At 51.6% G+C, this 17,384-nt stretch overlaps 2 protein-coding genes across 2 annotated transcripts; both read right to left on the bottom strand.

The window, feature by feature from the left end:
* Positions 1–51: 51 nt before the first annotated feature.
* LOC124464536 (intraflagellar transport protein 56-like) lies at positions 52–12,711 on the bottom strand. Its single transcript, XM_047016424.1, has 18 exons — positions 12,572–12,711; positions 12,136–12,264; positions 11,944–12,036; positions 11,531–11,645; positions 11,355–11,404; positions 10,876–11,021; positions 10,026–10,197; positions 9,018–9,092; positions 8,284–8,386; positions 7,563–7,618; positions 6,919–6,972; positions 5,685–5,748; positions 5,301–5,389; positions 4,642–4,725; positions 2,893–2,962; positions 1,828–1,934; positions 1,595–1,728; positions 52–411 (listed from the first exon to the last, which is right to left on the bottom strand). The coding sequence occupies exons 1-18, from the start codon at positions 12,572–12,574 to the stop codon at positions 300–302; spliced, it is 1,656 nt and encodes a 551-aa protein (XP_046872380.1). The 5' UTR covers positions 12,575–12,711; the 3' UTR covers positions 52–299.
* Positions 12,712–14,197: 1,486 nt separating this feature from the next.
* On the bottom strand, positions 14,198–17,379 carry LOC124464533 (40S ribosomal protein SA-like). Its single transcript, XM_047016422.1, has 8 exons — positions 17,316–17,379; positions 16,564–16,723; positions 16,311–16,429; positions 15,741–15,986; positions 15,060–15,188; positions 14,803–14,962; positions 14,496–14,552; positions 14,198–14,346 (listed from the first exon to the last, which is right to left on the bottom strand). The coding sequence occupies exons 2-8, from the start codon at positions 16,694–16,696 to the stop codon at positions 14,252–14,254; spliced, it is 939 nt and encodes a 312-aa protein (XP_046872378.1). The 5' UTR covers positions 16,697–16,723; positions 17,316–17,379; the 3' UTR covers positions 14,198–14,251.
* Positions 17,380–17,384: the final 5 nt, after the last annotated feature.

Raw genomic sequence — 17,384 nt, 5'->3', positions numbered from 1 at the left:
GTCTTAACTCGGACTGACACAGACAATCGTAGAGAAGTTGAACAAATATGTAACATACAACTCATATATTTATTTCAACAGGCACATATGTACAGATTGAAAAAACGCCAGTACAAGGAACAATAACGCAGTAAATGCTTTTTTTAAAACTCAAAATAACAATGAAGCAATAAAGAGATGCATAAGTGACTGACCACTGGGTCACTTGAAAACGCTTTACAGAGCAGGTCAAAGGGCACTTAGGGGAGTGGACCTGCATGAGAACCTGCCGACATCAGCCTGGGCGAGGAGTGATGACATCACAGAGAGACTCTGTTGTCCTTGGCCCACTTGCGGAGGATCCTGATGATGTATTCCACCTGGGGGTTTCCTGAGTTCCTCAGCAGCGGAAGTACCTCCCGCAGGGTCTCCCTGCACACACACACACACACTAATGTTACCAACTGGAGTAATGCACACACACACACTAATGTTACCAACTGGAGTAATGCACACACACACACTAATGTTACTAGAGGCTGCAGGTGAGCAGTTGATGTTACTAGAGGCTGCAGGTGAGCAGGTGATGTTATTACAGGCTGCAGGTGGTGTTATTACAGGCTGCAGGTGGTGTTATTACAGGCTGCAGGTGGTGTTATTACAGGCTGCAGGTGATGTGATTACAGGCTGCAGGTGATGTTATTACAGGCTGCAGGTGGTGTTATTACAGGCTGCAGGTGGTGTTATTACAGGCTGCAGGTGATGTTATTACAGGCTGCAGGTGGTGTTATTACAGGCTGCAGGTGATGTTATTACAGGCTGCAGGTGATGTTATTACAGGCTGCAGGTGATGTTATTACAGGCTGCAGGTGGTGTTATTACAGGCTGCAGGTGGTGTTATTACAGGCTGCAGGTGATGTGATTACAGGTGAGCAGGTGGTGTTATTACAGGCTGCAGGTGGTGTTATTACAGGCTGCAGGTGGTGTTATTACAGGCTGCAGGTGGTGTTATTACAGGCTGCAGTGATGTTATTACAGGCTGCAGGTGGTGTTATTACAGGCTGCAGGTGGTGTTATTACAGGCTGCAGGTGGTGTTATTACAGGCTGCAGGTGATGTTATTACAGGCTGCAGGTGATGTTATTACAGGCTGCAGGTGGTGTTATTACAGGCTGCAGGTGGTGTTATTACAGGCTGCAAGTGGTGTTATTACAGGCTGCAGGTGGTGTTATTACAGGCTGCAGGTGATGTTATTACAGGCTGCAGGTTATGTTATTACAGGCTGCAGGTGATGTTATTACAGGCTGCAGGTGGTGTTATTACAGGCTGCAGGTGATGTTATTACAGGCTGCAGGTGAGCACAGGTGGTGTTATTACAGGCTGCAGGTGGTGTTATTACAGGCTGCAGGTGATGTTATTACAGGCTGCAGGTGATGTTATTACAGGCTGCAGGTGGTGTTATTACAGGCTGCAGGTGATGTTATTACAGGCTGCAGGTGGTGTTATTACAGGCTGCAGGTGATGTTATTACAGGCTGCAGGTGATGTTATTACAGGCTGCAGGTGGTGTTATTACAGGCTGCAGGTGGTGTTATTACAGGCTGCAGGTGAGCACACCTGGACTCCCTGCCAGCCAGGATGAGCTGCAGGACCCCCACACAGGCGCCCCTCTTCCCCTCCCAGTACTCCGGGTTTGGATCCAGACGCTCCAGAACGTCAAACGCCTTCGCAGAGTAGTAGAACTGACCCATCTGGGGGACACACAGTGGAACTGAGCTATTTGTACCTTGCAGCAGTGTGATATTAACACCAGCAGAGGAAGGTACCTTGTAGCAGTGTGATATTGGTACCTTGTAGCAGTCGTTGGCCATGACCTGCAGGAGGCTAAAAGAGTCGGATGACGTCTCCATCTTTAGGTACAGCTCCCAGGCCAGACGAGCCTTCTGGTTCATGATGTCTACACAACACACACACACCCTGCTGAACACTACACACAACACACACACACCCTGCTGAACACTACACACTATACACACACCCTGCTGAACACTACACACTATACACACTCCCCCCCCTGCTGAACACTACACACACCCTGCTGAACACTACACCCCCCCTGCTGAACACTACACACTATACACCCCCCTTGCTGAACACTACACACTATACACCCCCCCCCCCCCCTGCTGAACACTACACCCTATACACCCCCCCCCCCCTGCTGAACACTACACCCTATACACCCCCCCCCCTGCTGAACACTACACCCTATACACCCCCCCCCCCCCTGCTGAACACTACACCCTATACACCCCCCCCCCTGCTGAACACTACACCCCCCCTGCTGAACACTACACACTATACACCCCCCCCCCGCTAAACACTACACCCCCCCTGCTGAACACTACACACTATACACCCCCCCCCCCCCCGCTGAACACTACACCCCCCCTGCTGAACACTACACACTATGCACCCCCCTTGCTGAACACGACACACTATACACCCCCCCCCCTGCTGAAGACTACACCCCCCCTGGTGAACACTACACACTATACACCCCCCCCCCCCCCCTGCTGAACACTACACCCTACAAGGTAGTTGGGTTAGGGTTAGCTACAGGGTAGTTGGGTTAGGGTTAGCTACAGGGTAGTTGGGTTAGGGTTGGCTACAGGGTAGTTGTGTTAGTGTTAGCTACAGGGTAGTTGTGTTAGGGTTAGCTACAGGGTAGTTGTGTTAGGGTTAGCTACAGGGTAGTTGTGTTAGGGTTAGCTACAGGGTAGTTGTGTTAGGGTTAGCTACAGGGTAGTTGTGTTAGGGTTAGGGTTAGCTATAGGGTAGTTGGGTTAGGGTTAGGGTTAGCTACATGGTAGTTGTGTTAAGGTTAGCTACAGGGTAGTTGTGTTAGGACTTACAGCAGCGAGCCAGCCAGCTCAGGTAAATGTAGTCTGTCTTGATCTTATCACTCTGGATCAGCAGGAAGATCTGAACAATCACGAAAATAACAACATTCATTCCAATATACACTATGCAACACTGCTGTGTACCATGATTTACCACTATGCAATATAGTGTAGTGTATCACTGTGTACAGGGCTCGCAACTAACTTTTCTCCTCACTGTCCCAGTACCGTCCCAGTACCGTCCCAGTACCATCCCAGTACCGTCCCAGTACCGTCCCAGTACCGTCCCAGTACCATCCCAGTACCATCCCAAAGTGCTAAATTAACCATCCCAAACTGAACTTGACCTGTCCCAAAATGTAAATTCTTGTGTTTTTGCATTTGACATTCTGACATGGGTCTAGGTTATTTACAACACTATTTAAGTAATCCATACAGTCGTGGGGCTCAAATCAATGTCTGAATTTCAATGTGAATACATACACAATAGAATACACAATGTTCTTTCTTGTTTCATGGTGGGGCTAACACAATTCTTGGTGTGGCTGTAGTTAAAAAGTTGCAAAACTTTTTAAAAATGTTTAGGGAAAAAAGCTTCTAAAGGTTTGAAAAAAGGTTGGGATAAAGGACTCTCCTAAACTACTGTACTCTGCTCTGCTTTACTCTGCTATAAGCTACTCTGTTCTCCTCCTCTATCTTCTCCTTTCACTGTGTGTGAAAAAAGTTTCGATAAAGTTTCGAAAGGTTGAACAAACATTAGAGATTTATTTTTCAAATATAGGTTTGCATCATTGATGAGTACTTGATGAGGACTCAACTAAACTCTACTGTTCTCTATTGCAGGGCTTGCAATTAACTTTTTTCCTCATAGTATTTCCCAAAGTGCAAAATTAACCGACTCTGAACTATGCTTTATGTCTTGCGCATCGTCAGTCTTGATATTACTCTATTGAAAGTGGTTGAACGGCTGATAACTAGACCCACATGGCTAATGTAACTGCCAAAAAGAGAAGAAACATATCGCTAATTATTTTTATTCCGTCTGCATCCACATTTTCAGGAGATTCCTGATCAGTGTCACTCTCAGAGCTAGCCAGTCAATATGGGTCTCTGGTTAGCTAGCTAGCTCAGTATTTGTCATTACCTTGATGCAGTGGTTCCCAACCCTGGTCCTCAGGGCACCCCTGTCCTGCATGTTTTAGACCAGTGGTTCCCAACCCTGGTCCTCAGGGACCCCCTGTCCTGCATGTTTTAGACCAGGGGTGTCCAACCCTGGTCCTCAGGGAACACCTGTCCTGCATGTTTTAGACGTTCCCCTGCTCCAACACACCTGATTCAAATGAATGGGTCGTTAGCCAGCTCTGCAGACGCCTGCTTATGACCATTCATTTGAATCAGGTGTGTTGGAGCAGGGAAACATCTAAAACATGCGGGACAGGTGTTCCCTGAGGACCAGGGTTGGGAACCACTGCCTTGATGTATGAATTGACATGGTGGTCTACAGGTGTTGTCACGTCGGCAGTGGCTGTGATCGTGGTTGTATGCAGGGTTTGAAAAATACAGAGGTCCAAAAACTAAGTTTTCTAGCGGGTTGGAATTAATGGACTGGACATGATGAACTGTCCCAGACATCTAGTCTGTGCTGAACGGTCCCAGACATGTTTTTCATCGTCCCTAGGACAACGGGACAACGTTAATTTCGAGCCCTGGCTGTGTAGTATTGTGTGGTATAGTGTAATACATTGCAGTACTATGTAATACCTCCTCTGCCTCCCGGTAGTTGCCCACCGCAGCCTTGGCCTGGGCATAGTTGAAGTTGAAGGTGTCGTCATTGTAGAAGTAACTCTGATAGGATAGACAGGTCATGGTAGAAGGGAGAGACAGGTCAAAAGGTCAGGGGAGAGACACAGGTTAGGGGTAGAGACAGGTCAGAGGTCAAGAGTAGGGACAGGCCAGGGGTAGGGACAGGGTAGGGGTCAAGGGTAGGGACAGGTCAAGGGTAGGGAGAGGTCAGGGGACATGTCAGGGGTAGGGACAGGTCAGGGGTCAAGGGTAGGGACAGGTCAGGGGTAGGGGTCAAGGGTAGGGACAGGTCAGGGGTAGGGACAGGTCAGGGGTAGGGACAGGTCAGGGGTAGGGACAGGTCAGGGTGTAGGGATAGGTCAGGGGACAGGTCAGGGGTAGGGACAGGTCAGGGGTAGGGACAGGTCAGGGGTAGGGACAGGTCAGGGGTAGGGACAGGTCAGGGGTAGGGACAGGTCAGGGTGTAGGGATAGGTCAGGGGACAGGTCAAGGGTAGGGACAGGTCAGGGGACAGGTAAAGGGTAGGGACAGGTCAAGGGTAGGGACAGGTCAGGGGATAGGTCAAGGGTAGGGACAGGTCAAGGGTAGGGACAGGTCAGGGGTTGTGGCGTGCTGACCTTCACAGAGTTTAGGTAAATGAGGACGTCTTCAAACTGGCGCAGCAGGAAGAAGCAGGAGGCCATGCACTGCCTGCCCGGGATGGTGTCTGCAGCACAACCCCAGGTTAGTCAACTAGCCCTTTAACCCCCCCCAGGTTAGTCAACTAGCCCTTTAACCCCCCCAGGTTAGTCAACTAGCCCTTTAACCCCCCCCAGGTTAGTCAACTAGCCCTTTAACCCCCCCAGGTTAGTCAACTAGCCCTTTAACCCCCCCCAGGTTAGTCAACTAGCCCTTTAACCCCCCCAGGTTAGTCAACTAGCCCTTTAACCCCCCCAGGTTAGTCAGCAAGCTAACTAGCCATGTGTTGGCTTGTTCTATGCTGGCTAGCTAGCGGGACTCACCACATTCACTGGCAGAACCGCCGACCAGCTGGAAGAACTGCTGTGCTATCTTCATGTGGTCCCTCTGCAGGACAGAGATAGGGTCAGTCCTGGGCCCTGCTGCTAAACCAGGAGCTCTCTATTGAGTCTCCATTTAGGAATCTGTTACTTATGAATATCTGAAATAATGCCTGAACGACTGCCAAGTGTGTGCAGCATCACACAAGGCCAATGGTTTTACTTCTCCTCTCAGTCCCCCCCCCCTCCTCTCCAGCCACCAGCCTCAGTCCCCCCCCCTCCTCTCCAGCCACCAGCCTCAGTCCCCCCCCCCTCCTCTCCAGCCACCAGCCTCAGTCCCCCCCCCTCCTCTCCAGCCACCAGCCTCAGTCCCCCCCCCCTCCTCTCCAGCCACCAGCCTCAGTCCCCCCCCCCTCCTCTCCAGCCACCAGCCTCAGTCCCCCCCCCCCTCCAGCCACCAGCCTCAGTCCCCCCCCCCCCCCTCCAGCCACCAGCCTCAGTCCAGCCACCAGCCCCCCCCCCCCCCCTCCAGCCACCAGCCTCAGTCCCCCCCCACCTCAGTCCCCCCCCCTCCTCTCCAGCCACCAGCCTCAGTCCCCCCCCCTCCTCTCCAGCCACCAGCCCTCAGTCCCCCCCCCCTCCTCTCCAGCCACCAGCCTCAGTCCCCCCCCCTCCTCTCAGTCCCCCCCCCACCTCAGTCCAGCCACCAGCCCCCCCCCCCCCCTCTCCAGCCACCAGCCTCAGTCCCCCCCCCTCCTCTCAGTCCCCCCCCACCTCAGTCCCCCCCCCCCCCTCTCCAGCCACCAGCCTCAGTCCCCCCCCCCTCCTCTCAGTCCCCCCCCACCTCAGTCCCCCCCCCTCCTCTCAGTCCCCCCCCTCTCAGTCCCCCCCCCCTCCTCTCAGTCCCCCCCCACCTCAGTCCCCCCCCCTCCTCTCAGTCCCCCCCCCTCTCAGTCCCCCCCACCTCCCCCCCCCCCCCTCTCAGTCCCCCCCCCTCTCCCCCCCCCCCCTCTCAGTCCCCCCCCACCTCAGTCCCCCCCCCTCCTCTCAGTCCCCCCCCTCTCAGTCCCCCCCCCCTCCTCTCAGTCCCCCCACCTCAGTCCCCCCCCCCCTCTCAGTCCCCCCCCCTCCTCTCAGTCCCCCCCACCTCAGTCCCCCCCTCCTCTCAGCCCCCCCCCCCCTCTCAGCCCCCCCCCCCCTCTCCTCCTAGTACGTCCCCCTCCAGACAGACACTCACAGAGCAGAGCTCCTGGCCCAGGGCAGCATTCACCACCCCCTTCAGGATGTATTCCTGTGGAGAGAGAAGCACAGTCAGGCTCCACGCCTCCTGCCTCCAGGGGGCGCTCTGCTAACGCTGCTCTGGCCCTGACAGGGACACACACACTTACTGTACGCTGGTGTACATTTAGACTAACATTGCTCTGAACCTGAGAAAGAGAGAGGGAGGGAGGAATGAAGGAAGAGGGGGAGGGAGAGATGTGGGGAGGAGGGGAGAGGTTAATATCACAGCTCACTGCATTCTACCAACTCACAAAAGCTACACTGATCCTGACGGAGAAAACGAGTAGATGGGGATGAGGGGGATGGAGAGAGGAGGAGAGAGGGGAGAAGAAAAGGAGTGATTGGAGGAGAAAAGGACAGAAAGAGAGGAGAGAAGAGAAGAAGGAAAAAAAGGAGAGTGGAGGAGGAGAGAAGGAGACAGAGGAAGAGGAGAAGGAGAGATAGGAGGAGAGAGGAGAGGGAAGGAGAGAAAAATAGGAGGAGGAGAGAGGAAGAGAGGAGAAGAGAGAGGAGAGAGAGATAGGAGGAGAGGAGGAGAGAGGGAAGGAGAGAGAAAGGAGGAGAGGAAGAGAGAAGGAGAGAGAGAGAAGAGGAGTCTACCTGAGGTGTACTTGGTTCCAGGTCTTTGATCAGGTTGTAGGAGTCCTGGACATCATCTGCAACACAAAGACATGTGACTCCCTCTACACACAAACACACACACACAAACACACGCACACAATTGAGGGAGACCGTAACGGCGGTGACGGCCCAGAGACTTGCTGACCTTGGCGGAGGTAGTAGATGACCAGAGACCTGCTCACCTTGGTGGAGGTAGTAGATGACCAGAGACCTGCTCACCTTGGTGGAGGTAGTAGATGACCAGAGACCTGCTCACCTTGGTGGAGGTAGCAGATGACCAGAGACCTGCTCACCTTGGTGGAGGTAGTAGATGACCAGAGACCTGCTCACCTTGGCGGAGGTAGTAGATGACCAGAGACCTGCTCACCTTGGTGGAGGTAGTAGATGACCAGAGACCTGCTCACCTTGGTGGAGGTAGCAGATGACCAGAGACCTGCTCACCTTGGTGGAGGTAGTAGATGACCAGAGACCTGCTGACCTTGGTGGAGGTAGTAGATGACCAGAGACCTGCTCACCTTGGTGGAGGTAGTAGATGACCAGAGACCTGCTCACCTTGGTGGAGGTAGTAGATGACCAGAGACCTGCTGACCTTGGTGGAGGTAGTAGATGACCAGAGACCTGCTCACCTTGGCGGAGGTAGTAGATGACCAGAGACCTGCTCACCTTGGTGGAGGTAGTAGATGACCAGAGACCTGCTCACCTTGGCGGAGGTAGTAGATGACCAGGTTGAGACGGGCCTCTGGGATGACATCGATGAGGGCGGGCAGGGCTTGCAGCGCCCCCTCCCCCCCCCGGAACACCACCTGGTATAGGATCAAATATTGATGATATGATATGTTATCAGTTATATATGATATGAGAAATAATTGATGATATATATGATATGAGAAATAATTGATGACATATGATATGAGAAATTATTTATTGTATATGATCAATAAATATATGGTATCATTTGGATCCACGTAATATTTTTTGAATTTTAAAGTTAATTGTTGCTTCTTGATGTTTGCCTTAAAGCAGGGGTTTTCAACTGGTTTTGTCCCAGGGACCACCATTCTTACTAGAAAGTAATCCTCGGCCCACTGATGTGCCTGTACGCGCGCGCGCCTACGTGTGTGTGTGTGCGTGCCTACGTGTGTGCGTGCATGTGGATAGAAGGAAGTCTTAACATTTGGTTTTCCATGTTGCTTTTATTTAAAAATCTCAAACAAATCTAGATATATCTACTTAAAAACCTCAAACAATATACATACGATCTGTAAAATTGAAATGTGTATGTGAGATTCTGAACACATAAAATATAAATTAAATAAAAAAACTCAAAAAATCTAGAAAAATCTGTGTAGCAAATTTATATATATTTTTTAATCAATGGTGGACTGATCAACATATGTGTGTATGTGAGTGTGTGTGAGTGTGTGTGAGTCTCACCAGGTTGTGTTTGATGAGCTCCTTGGCAAACTCAAAGGAGCAGGAAGAGATGTCTATAAGGTTCTTCAGCTCAGCCTGGGAGAGAGAGAGCACAGAGACGGAGAGACAACACAGAGATGGAGAGACAACACAGAGATGGAGAGACAACACAGAGATGGAGAGACAACACAGAGATGGAGAGACAACACAGATGGAGAGACAACACAGAGATGGAGACACAACACAGAGATGGAGAGACAACACATAGATGGAGAGACAACAGAGAGAGTTGGAAAAATAAAGCACATGTTCTGCTGTGTTTGCTGGGCCAGATTAGACCCTTGCTGTTGTGTCTGAGTGTGTGTTGTGTCTGGGTGTGTGTTGTGTCTGGGTGTGTGTTGTGACTGGGTGTGTGTTGTATCTGGGTGTGTGTTGTGTCTGGGTGTGTGTTGTGTCTGAGTGTGTGTTGTGACTGGGTGTGTGTTGTGTCTGGGTGTGTGTTGTGTCTGAGTGTGTGTTGTGACTGGGTGTGTGTTGTGTCTGGGTGTGTGTTGTGTCTGAGTGTGTGTTGTGACTGGGTGTGTGTTGTGACTGAGTGTGTGTTGTGACTGGGTGTGTGTTGTGTCTGGGTGTGTGTTGTGTCTGGGTGTGTGTTGTGACTGGGTGTGTGTTGTATCTGGGTGTGTGTTGTGTCTGGGTGTGTGTTGTGTCTGAGTGTGTGTTGTGACTGGGTGTGTGTTGTGTCTGGGTGTGTGTTGTGTCTGAGTGTGTGTTGTGACTGGGTGTGTGTTGTGTCTGGGTGTGTGTTGTGTCTGAGTGTGTGTTGTGACTGGGTGTGTGTTGTGTCTGGGTGTGTGTTGTGTCTGAGTGTGTGTTGTGTCTGGGTGTGTGTTGTGTCTGGGTGTGTGTTGTGTCTGGGTGTATGTTGTGTCTGGGTGTGTGTTGTGTCTGGGTGTGTGTTGTGTCTGGGTGTATGTTGTGTCTGGGTGTGTGTTGTGTCTGGGTGTGTGTTGTGTCTGGGTGGCTAACCTCTGCTGCCTTGCCGTTGAACAGCCTGAAGTGGTTGCAAGCCTTGAGGTTGAGGGCGATGGTGGAGTCTGGAAGGTTCTGCAGGTAGATGGCCAGCACCTCCTGGGACACATCATAGTAGTCCAGCTTGTAGTAGCACAGAGCGACATACACATTCAGCGCCAGGAAGTCCCTGCAGAGAGACCAGCTCACTGTTAGCCCTGAGAGACCAGCCCTGAGAGAGAACAGCCCTGAGAGACCAGCCCTGAGAGAGACCAGCCCTGAGAGAGCCTAGCCCTGAGAGACCAGCCCTGAGAGAGATCAGCCCTGAGAGACCAACCCTGAGAGAGACCAGCCCTGAGAGACCAGCCCTGAGACACCAGCCCTGAGAGAACAGCCCTGAGAGACCAGCCCTGAGAGACCAGCCCTGAGAGAACAGCCCTGAGAGAGACCAGCCCTGAGAGACCAACCCTGAGAGACCAGCCCTGAGAGAGACCAGCCTTGACAGAACAGCCCTGAGAGACCAGCCCTGAAAGAGACCAGCCCTGAGAGACCAGCCCTGAAAGAGACCAGCCCTGAGAGGACCAGCCCTGAGAGACCAGCCTTGAAAGAGACCAGCCCTGAGAAACCAGCCCTGAAAGAGACCAGCCCTGAGAGACCAGCCCTGAGAGACTAGCCCTGAGAGAGACCAGCCCTGAGAGAGACCAGCCCTGAGACACCAGCCCTGAGAGAACAGCCCTGAGAGACCAGCCCTGAGAGACCAGCCCTGAGACACCAGCCCTGAAAGAGACCAGCCCTGAGAGACCAGCCCTGAGAGAGACCAGGATGGATGTGCGTGTAGTATGTGTGTGTAGTGTGTGTGTGTGCGTGCCTATTCTGCAGCAGGATGCGTTTGTAGATGTCGATGGCCTCCTGGTAGTGGGAGCGCATGTAGTGGATGGAGGCCAGACTCAGCTGGTCTTCACTCACATCCTGCAGCCTCTGGTGGAACCCCATCAACTGCTGCTCATCACTGAACTGAGGAGAGGGAGGAGGGGGGGAGGAGGGGAGGAGGGGAGGGGAGGAGGGGAGGAGGGGAGGAGGGGGGGAGGGGAGGGGAGGAGAGGAGGAGAGGAGGGGAGGAGGGGAGGAGGGGGGGAGAGGGGGGGGAGGGGAGGGGAGGAGGGGGGAGGGGAGGGGAGGAGGAGAGGAGGGGGAGGGGAGGAGGGGGGGAGGGGGAGGAGGGGGGGAGGGGAGGAGAGGAGAGGAGGAGGGAAAAGAGTGAGGAAGAGGAGGAGGAAGAGGGGGATTTAACTACAGTACTCATGACCTCTCCAGACATGTTGAAACCCAGCACTGTGATGGGCTGACCTTGTGAGCCAGATGAAACAGCAGGCGATTCTGCAGCTGGTCCGCAGGTCCTAGAGACAAGAAAAACATGTCACCACTTTCCTGCTTGTCCACAAGGAAGAATAACCCCATGAAACCAACATGTTCCTTTAACAGACACTTTTATCAGATGTACAGGGGGGTGGGGGGATTTTAACCTTTCAACGCTGCCTCCTGTGCTTCTCTGTAGAGGCCCAGACAGAAGAGACAGCAGGCCAGGTTCACCCACACCTCCGGTCTGCAGTCAACCTGCGCTGTCAGGATCCTGTACTCCTGGACACAAAAACAAGACAGCCATCCATCCAGCTAGCCTGTATCCTACCTCCATGGCCCTGCAGTACTCCACCCGACAGCCTGTATCAGCTGCCCCTCCCCCCGGGAGCGCAAATCGGGGTGTCGCCCCCCCCCCCCCCCCAGCCCCGGGGACGCAAATCGGGATGTGACTTGGCGCCCTCTGCTGGTGGTGCGGGACGGTTAATTAATGTATGAACTTTGGAATTTGCCGCCCCCCTCTTGATGCCGCCCTAGGTGCCTGCCTATGTCGCCTATGCTTAGGACCGGCGCATTTTACCTCCATTGCCCTGCGGTAGTCCCCCAAGTGGAAGGCGCAGTAGCTGAGCCACAGGTCTGCGTCCTCCCCTTGCTCTCCAACATTCCGCTGGAACTGAGCACGTTCACACGAGAGGGCACGTTAACAGCTCAGCACGGACTGCGGGGTTATGTGTGCTGCCAGGTTTACAACGGAATGGTGCCTCTGTTTTACCTCCAGTAGCGTCATGGCGCCGAGGTAGTCCCTCCGAGACAGATAATCTTCCACCAGAGGGGACTTTTTTCCTTTGGTCTTGACGACCGGCACCTCCGCGGCTACCGCAGGCTTCACCCGGGACAATATCTGTCAACACACATGGACACTGGGCGAAAACTATCGTAATTCCGCAGACTGAATCACTGTGTGGGTTGCATTCATTTAGATCCACATGTGATGACAGTTAACGGTGTTTAAGCGAGAGATTTGTTGGCGACAGAAAATCAGCCATCTATTAGTATTAAATGTCTCGGTAAAGAAAAAGTGCTAAGTTTAGACTATAAAATTATGTGTAACTGTTTGTCTAGCTAGCCTAGCTACAGTCCTACTGTACAGTAGAGTACTGTACAGTGCTCGACTTGCTAGAACTAGTAGATAGATGGTTAATACTTACCATTGCTAATGCGATCCAGTATCAGTCCCCGTTAATCAACAATTTCCTTTACTTATGGACAAAACAGATGTTTTTAGACTAACCACTGGATTGCTTGTGCATGTTCTGTTTTTAATTTAGTAAACTAGGCAGTAGTAAAGTACTTGGCAGTAGAGCAGTTCAATGTTGTCAGGATGGGCGACACGGTTGCCAGGCAACCGCTGCTCCTCCTCGTCTGGTTCATGACACGGTCGTGCAGAAACTTGAGCGAGTCGTTCCGCTTGCAGTGGTCTGGATCATTGGAGTTACATTGATATTTTTTTTTTTACTAAACACATTGTGCGCTGTGCGCTTGCAAAAGCGCTAAACCCCCTTGCAAATAACAGGCATGCAAACAGGTCAGGGGTGAAAAGGATACGGCGAACCCCCAACCCTAGGGGGTCCGGGGGCATGCTCCCCCGAAAGAACACTTCTTAAAGTTAAACGCATGAATCTGGTGCACTTTGAGAGCTAAATACAGAGGCTAATCTGTGCTCTTGTAAACAGTGTCATGGTCTGTTAACCATAGACATTTTTTTGTATAGCATACATCATAAAAAACAATTAAACAAACAGGATTACCTGTGTTGAACTACTTTAAAAAGCAAAAGTCCAAAGCATCACACTGTAAAGCTAACACACATCCAATAGACAATTTTTTATATTGTATAACATTTGTTCATGTAGGTTAACCATTTTGGTTTCATAAAGGTCAGTCTCACCTAAAGGTGAGACATTTGCATGCTTGTTATAAATCCCTAATTTCACTGGATAACAATCAATACATCTATGTATTACTATGCACAATATTGAATGAATGAAAAAACTAAGGATGTCCCTTTTTTCTTGAACTACCAGCTTCAAATGATAAACAAACCCCTCAAAATTCAGAATTTTTGGGTTATATTTTTTAGGGGTGCTGAGATGAAAATGCTTGAGCACCCCTAAAAAGGGTCTAAAATCGCCACTAGTTAGCGAACAGTGTCCAGCTGTACTGAGATGTGTATGACGCCCTGTCCCATGCTGTTGTGAGGCTAAAACAGCATACAGTCTCTACAAAATTCTCCGCAGACAAGAAAATCTGAACGTTTTGGGTGCCATAATTATATTGACTATTTCTCAAGGACAGTTCCAGGGGACACTGAAAGTTGTGCTGGAAAACAAACTGCTGTAATCTTAACGTGTGTGTCTAATTCAGCACAAGTGCCTTCATTGCACATTATTTAGACTATGCCTACTTGGATGTTTACAGTATTTACATTGTAGCTTTTGTAATATGTTTGAGCAATGAACAGCAGGATTTGAACCTGGCAACACTTGATCTGCAGTACTTCAGCTATATCCATGCTCTGATCCCATTCAGGGTGGCCTGCCCTGCTCAAGAAACTACCTCCCTCCATACCCACCCTAAAATGTGTCCAACTGCACACCAGCCATACTAATATATACTATAATCAGCAGCCTGAACCTTATAACAGACTGGCGGGCGTCAGGAGTATTTAAACCCAATCTTCCACACCAGCACCATGTTCAGGCAGAGTGGATACTGTTCTCCTCCCCTTACATGTTCACCAAAGGAGGCAGAGTAAACGACAGGATCAGAGGTCATTCTGTAAAAAACAGTCTTTATTTGTCTGCAGAGGGACAGAAACTCCACTCCCTCTAAGACCACTCCGCAGTGGCCCCGCCCCACTCTGAGGCCTGGGCAGTCGGGGCAGCGGACCAGTCCTCAGTAGCCGGCTGGGCGCTCCAGTCCTCTGTAACAAGGCAAGAACATGCCAGAACATCGTTAGACAGGGTAGTACATATTCCAGAACCAGAACAGAGTAGAACCAGGACAGGGAGAAGGGGGAGGAGACAGGGAGAAGGAAAGAGAGTGAAGAGAAGGGGGAGAGAAAGATCTCACCAGAGAATCCTTCTGTGGCTCCAGCAGCAGGTTTGGCAGCAGCAGCAGCAGCAGAAACTGCAAACACAAAGTTACAATGTTAACACACACCACCATGCTATAACAAATACAGCAGTAGGACTTGATGACCAAGGACAAATGTGGGTTGTGAGGTTGTCCTGTTATATTACTGGGGCAAACCTGTGTCGACTACAGATAGTTGTGTTGTGGTTTAAGGTGCTTCACATGATCAATTCAACACCAGGCGGCACACATTATGGTCTGTCATTATGGTCTAGCATTCACCCCACTGCCCACACCCTCCCACCTGCTGGGAACTGCTGGATGGGCACAGAGGGCACGGCCACGCCCTCAGACCAGTCGGCCACCTCTGGTTGGGTGAACTCGGCCGCAGGGGCGGTCCACTCTCCCTGGAACTCCTCCTTCCCAACGGCCTTCTCTGCTGCAGCCTGCTCCTCCTTCTCAATCTGTCAGGACGACAACCAGGGTAACACATCAACTTCCTGTGCATCAGGGAGGACTTCCTGTGTAGTCCCTATAACTGTGTGTGCGTGCGTGTCTCACCTCCTCAGGGTCTCTGTAGAAGTACAGGTCAGGCATGACCTCCCAGGGGTGTTCCCTTGAGATGGTGCCCCTCATCCTCAGCACCTCCCGGGCCAGCATCCACCACATCAGACCCACAGAGTGGTGGCCCTGCACACAACACCTCATCATCATCCACATCCACATCATCATCATCCACATCAGGCCCTGGACCCCATGGTGAAGAGGGCAGGAGGCTGCTCCAGGCAGTGTAGTGTAGCAGCGCTCGAAAGCGTAGCCCCCCTTCACCCACTGGTCAGAGCTGGGGGAGCGGGGGGAGCGGGGGGAGCGGGGCGCTGCGTCTCTGTAGCACACATCCTACACCCCGCGCAGCACAGACAGGACCGCGCCGGGCTCTAACGGTGTGCTTACCTTAGCTAACCCAGCAGCTAGCTAACCCTAACCCAGCGGCTAGCTAACCCTAACCCAGCAGCTAGCTAACCCTAACCCAGCAACTAGCTAACCCTAACCCAGCAGCTAGCTAACCCAGCAGCTAGCTAACCCTAACCCAGCAACTAGCTAACCCTAACCCAGCAGCTAGCTAACCCTAACCCAGCGGCTAGCTAACCCTAACCCAGCAGCTAGCTAACCCAGCAGCTAGCTAACCCTAACCCAGCAACTAGCTAACCCTAACCCAGCAGCTAGCTGGCAGGGCGTCCTGACCTTGTTGTTGCAGGGGATGGCGATGTCCACGTATCTGAGCGGAGAGTCAGTGTTGCACATGGCAATGGTGGGGATGTTGACGTAGGAGGCCTCCGTCAGCGGCTGGTGGTCAGCGCGCGGGTCCGTCACAATCAGGAGGCGGGGCTCGCGGAAGGCTGCCTGGATCTGATTGGTGAAGGTGCCGGGCGTGAAGCGGCCGTGGAAGGTGGTGGCACCGGACGCCGAGGCAAACTTCAGCACTGCCCTCTGGGAAATGGAGGAAGGAGGTCATATTACTGTAGTCCCATCCAGACAGGGATGGGAGGGAGAAAGGTACCTCCACTGCTCTGTACAAGCCCACAGTAGCAAGCAGGAGTCATGTGATGTAAAGGAGAAAACTTGTTTTACCGTCAAATTACAACAGTATTATAACAGCATTTAAACAGTATTGACACCTCTGCAGTCTTGTCAATCAAAGCCAGGATTGGTGAATGTATCCGTGTGAATTTGGGGTCTATCGTATCGTTGAATAATAACTAAGGGGTTGGGGTACCTGATGTGTTCAGGGTTGTGCGTGTTGTGTCTAGCTACCTGTCCTGTGTTCCTGGAGGAGATGACACAGACGTCTGCAGGGTTCTCGATGGCTACAATGGCCCTGGCCGCCAGCAGCAGCTTCTCCCAGGTCTTTTTCAGGTTGATGATATGCACACCTGGAGTCAACAAACATGAACATCACCCTCTGGTGCAGACTGCTCCTCAGACCTCAATACCTACACACAAACGGAAAACGTCAGATATGAACCTAGATGGTTTCTACACCACATCTACGTGTCTCGCGCCTCACCGTCGCTCTTGCGCTTGTACACGTAGTGCTCCATCTGGAAGTCGACATTGGTGCCTCCCAGATGCGTCCCCGCCGCGAGGAACTTCAGCACGTCCTCCTCCTTCAGCTGCAGCACATCCAGGCCCCCCGACATCTTCGATCTCTCTCCGTGTTCTTATAGCTGGCGAGGTCATGGGAGAGAAAACTGGTCAGCATTTGCTGTAAATTTAGACTAGATAGGCCTTTGTTCGTTTTTTATTATTGTTGAGATGTCGTTGACCGGAGCCTCGTCTCAAGCATTTTCTTGTCCTCATGACACCGTCACTTGATAAACTATACTCTTGACTTTTGATGTCCTTGAGCTTGCCTGAAAGTTCGGAGTTTTCTTTGAGAAACGCTCAATCCGAAACCCAGTTTACGAGTAGTAATGAACCAAATCTTAAATAGACATCAGTTAAGATACCGTTGACCATTTTGTAAACGTTTACCCTTCTCTCTTTCACATTCACCATCATTTGAGAGTTTTAGGAAACTTCTACAACTCCGGTTGAGCGCGCTCCTGCGGCTGAATGTCATCCCGCAAGACGCGTGTCGCTAGCAAGACATGCTAATAATGCTAACAGTTATTTTACAGTGGATATGGAGCGACTTTCTGCGTGCAGGTCTGCATTTGGAACGATGGGAGACGTACTGTGCATTGTCATCGAGTTTGTTCAGTCTTTTATTGTAGCGCTTAATTGATCTGGAGTGAGAAATTAACATTTGAAACTCACCACGAGACAACACCGTGTGGAATTCAGACCACACGATAAAAAAGAGGACGCTGGGAGGATGTGACGTTG

The sequence above is a fragment of the Hypomesus transpacificus genome, unplaced genomic scaffold, assembly GCF_021917145.1.
Source record: "Hypomesus transpacificus isolate Combined female unplaced genomic scaffold, fHypTra1 scaffold_369, whole genome shotgun sequence".
In the NCBI taxonomy this organism is placed as follows: Eukaryota; Metazoa; Chordata; class Actinopteri; order Osmeriformes; family Osmeridae; genus Hypomesus; species Hypomesus transpacificus.
The sequence above is the reverse complement of the archived record's forward strand: the minus strand, read 5'-3'. Positions and strand labels throughout refer to the sequence as shown.

Coding starts and splice junctions, on each gene's coding strand:
- LOC124464536 (XM_047016424.1), bottom strand. Junction 5,749..6,918: donor TGGGCCAGGAGCTCTGCTCT/GTGAGTGTCTGT, acceptor TCTGTCCTGCAG/AGGGACCACATGAAGATAGC. Junction 2,963..4,641: donor ACTACCGGGAGGCAGAGGAG/GTATTACATAGT, acceptor GTGATTGTTCAG/ATCTTCCTGCTGATCCAGAG.
- LOC124464533 (XM_047016422.1), bottom strand. CDS start 16,696: ATGTCGGGGGGCCTGGATGTGCTGCAGCTGAAGGAGGAGGACGTGCTG. Junction 16,430..16,563: donor GTACAAGCGCAAGAGCGACG/GTGAGGCGCGAG, acceptor TGTTGACTCCAG/GTGTGCATATCATCAACCTG. Junction 15,987..16,310: donor CCTCCAGGAACACAGGACAG/GTAGCTAGACAC, acceptor TCCATTTCCCAG/AGGGCAGTGCTGAAGTTTGC.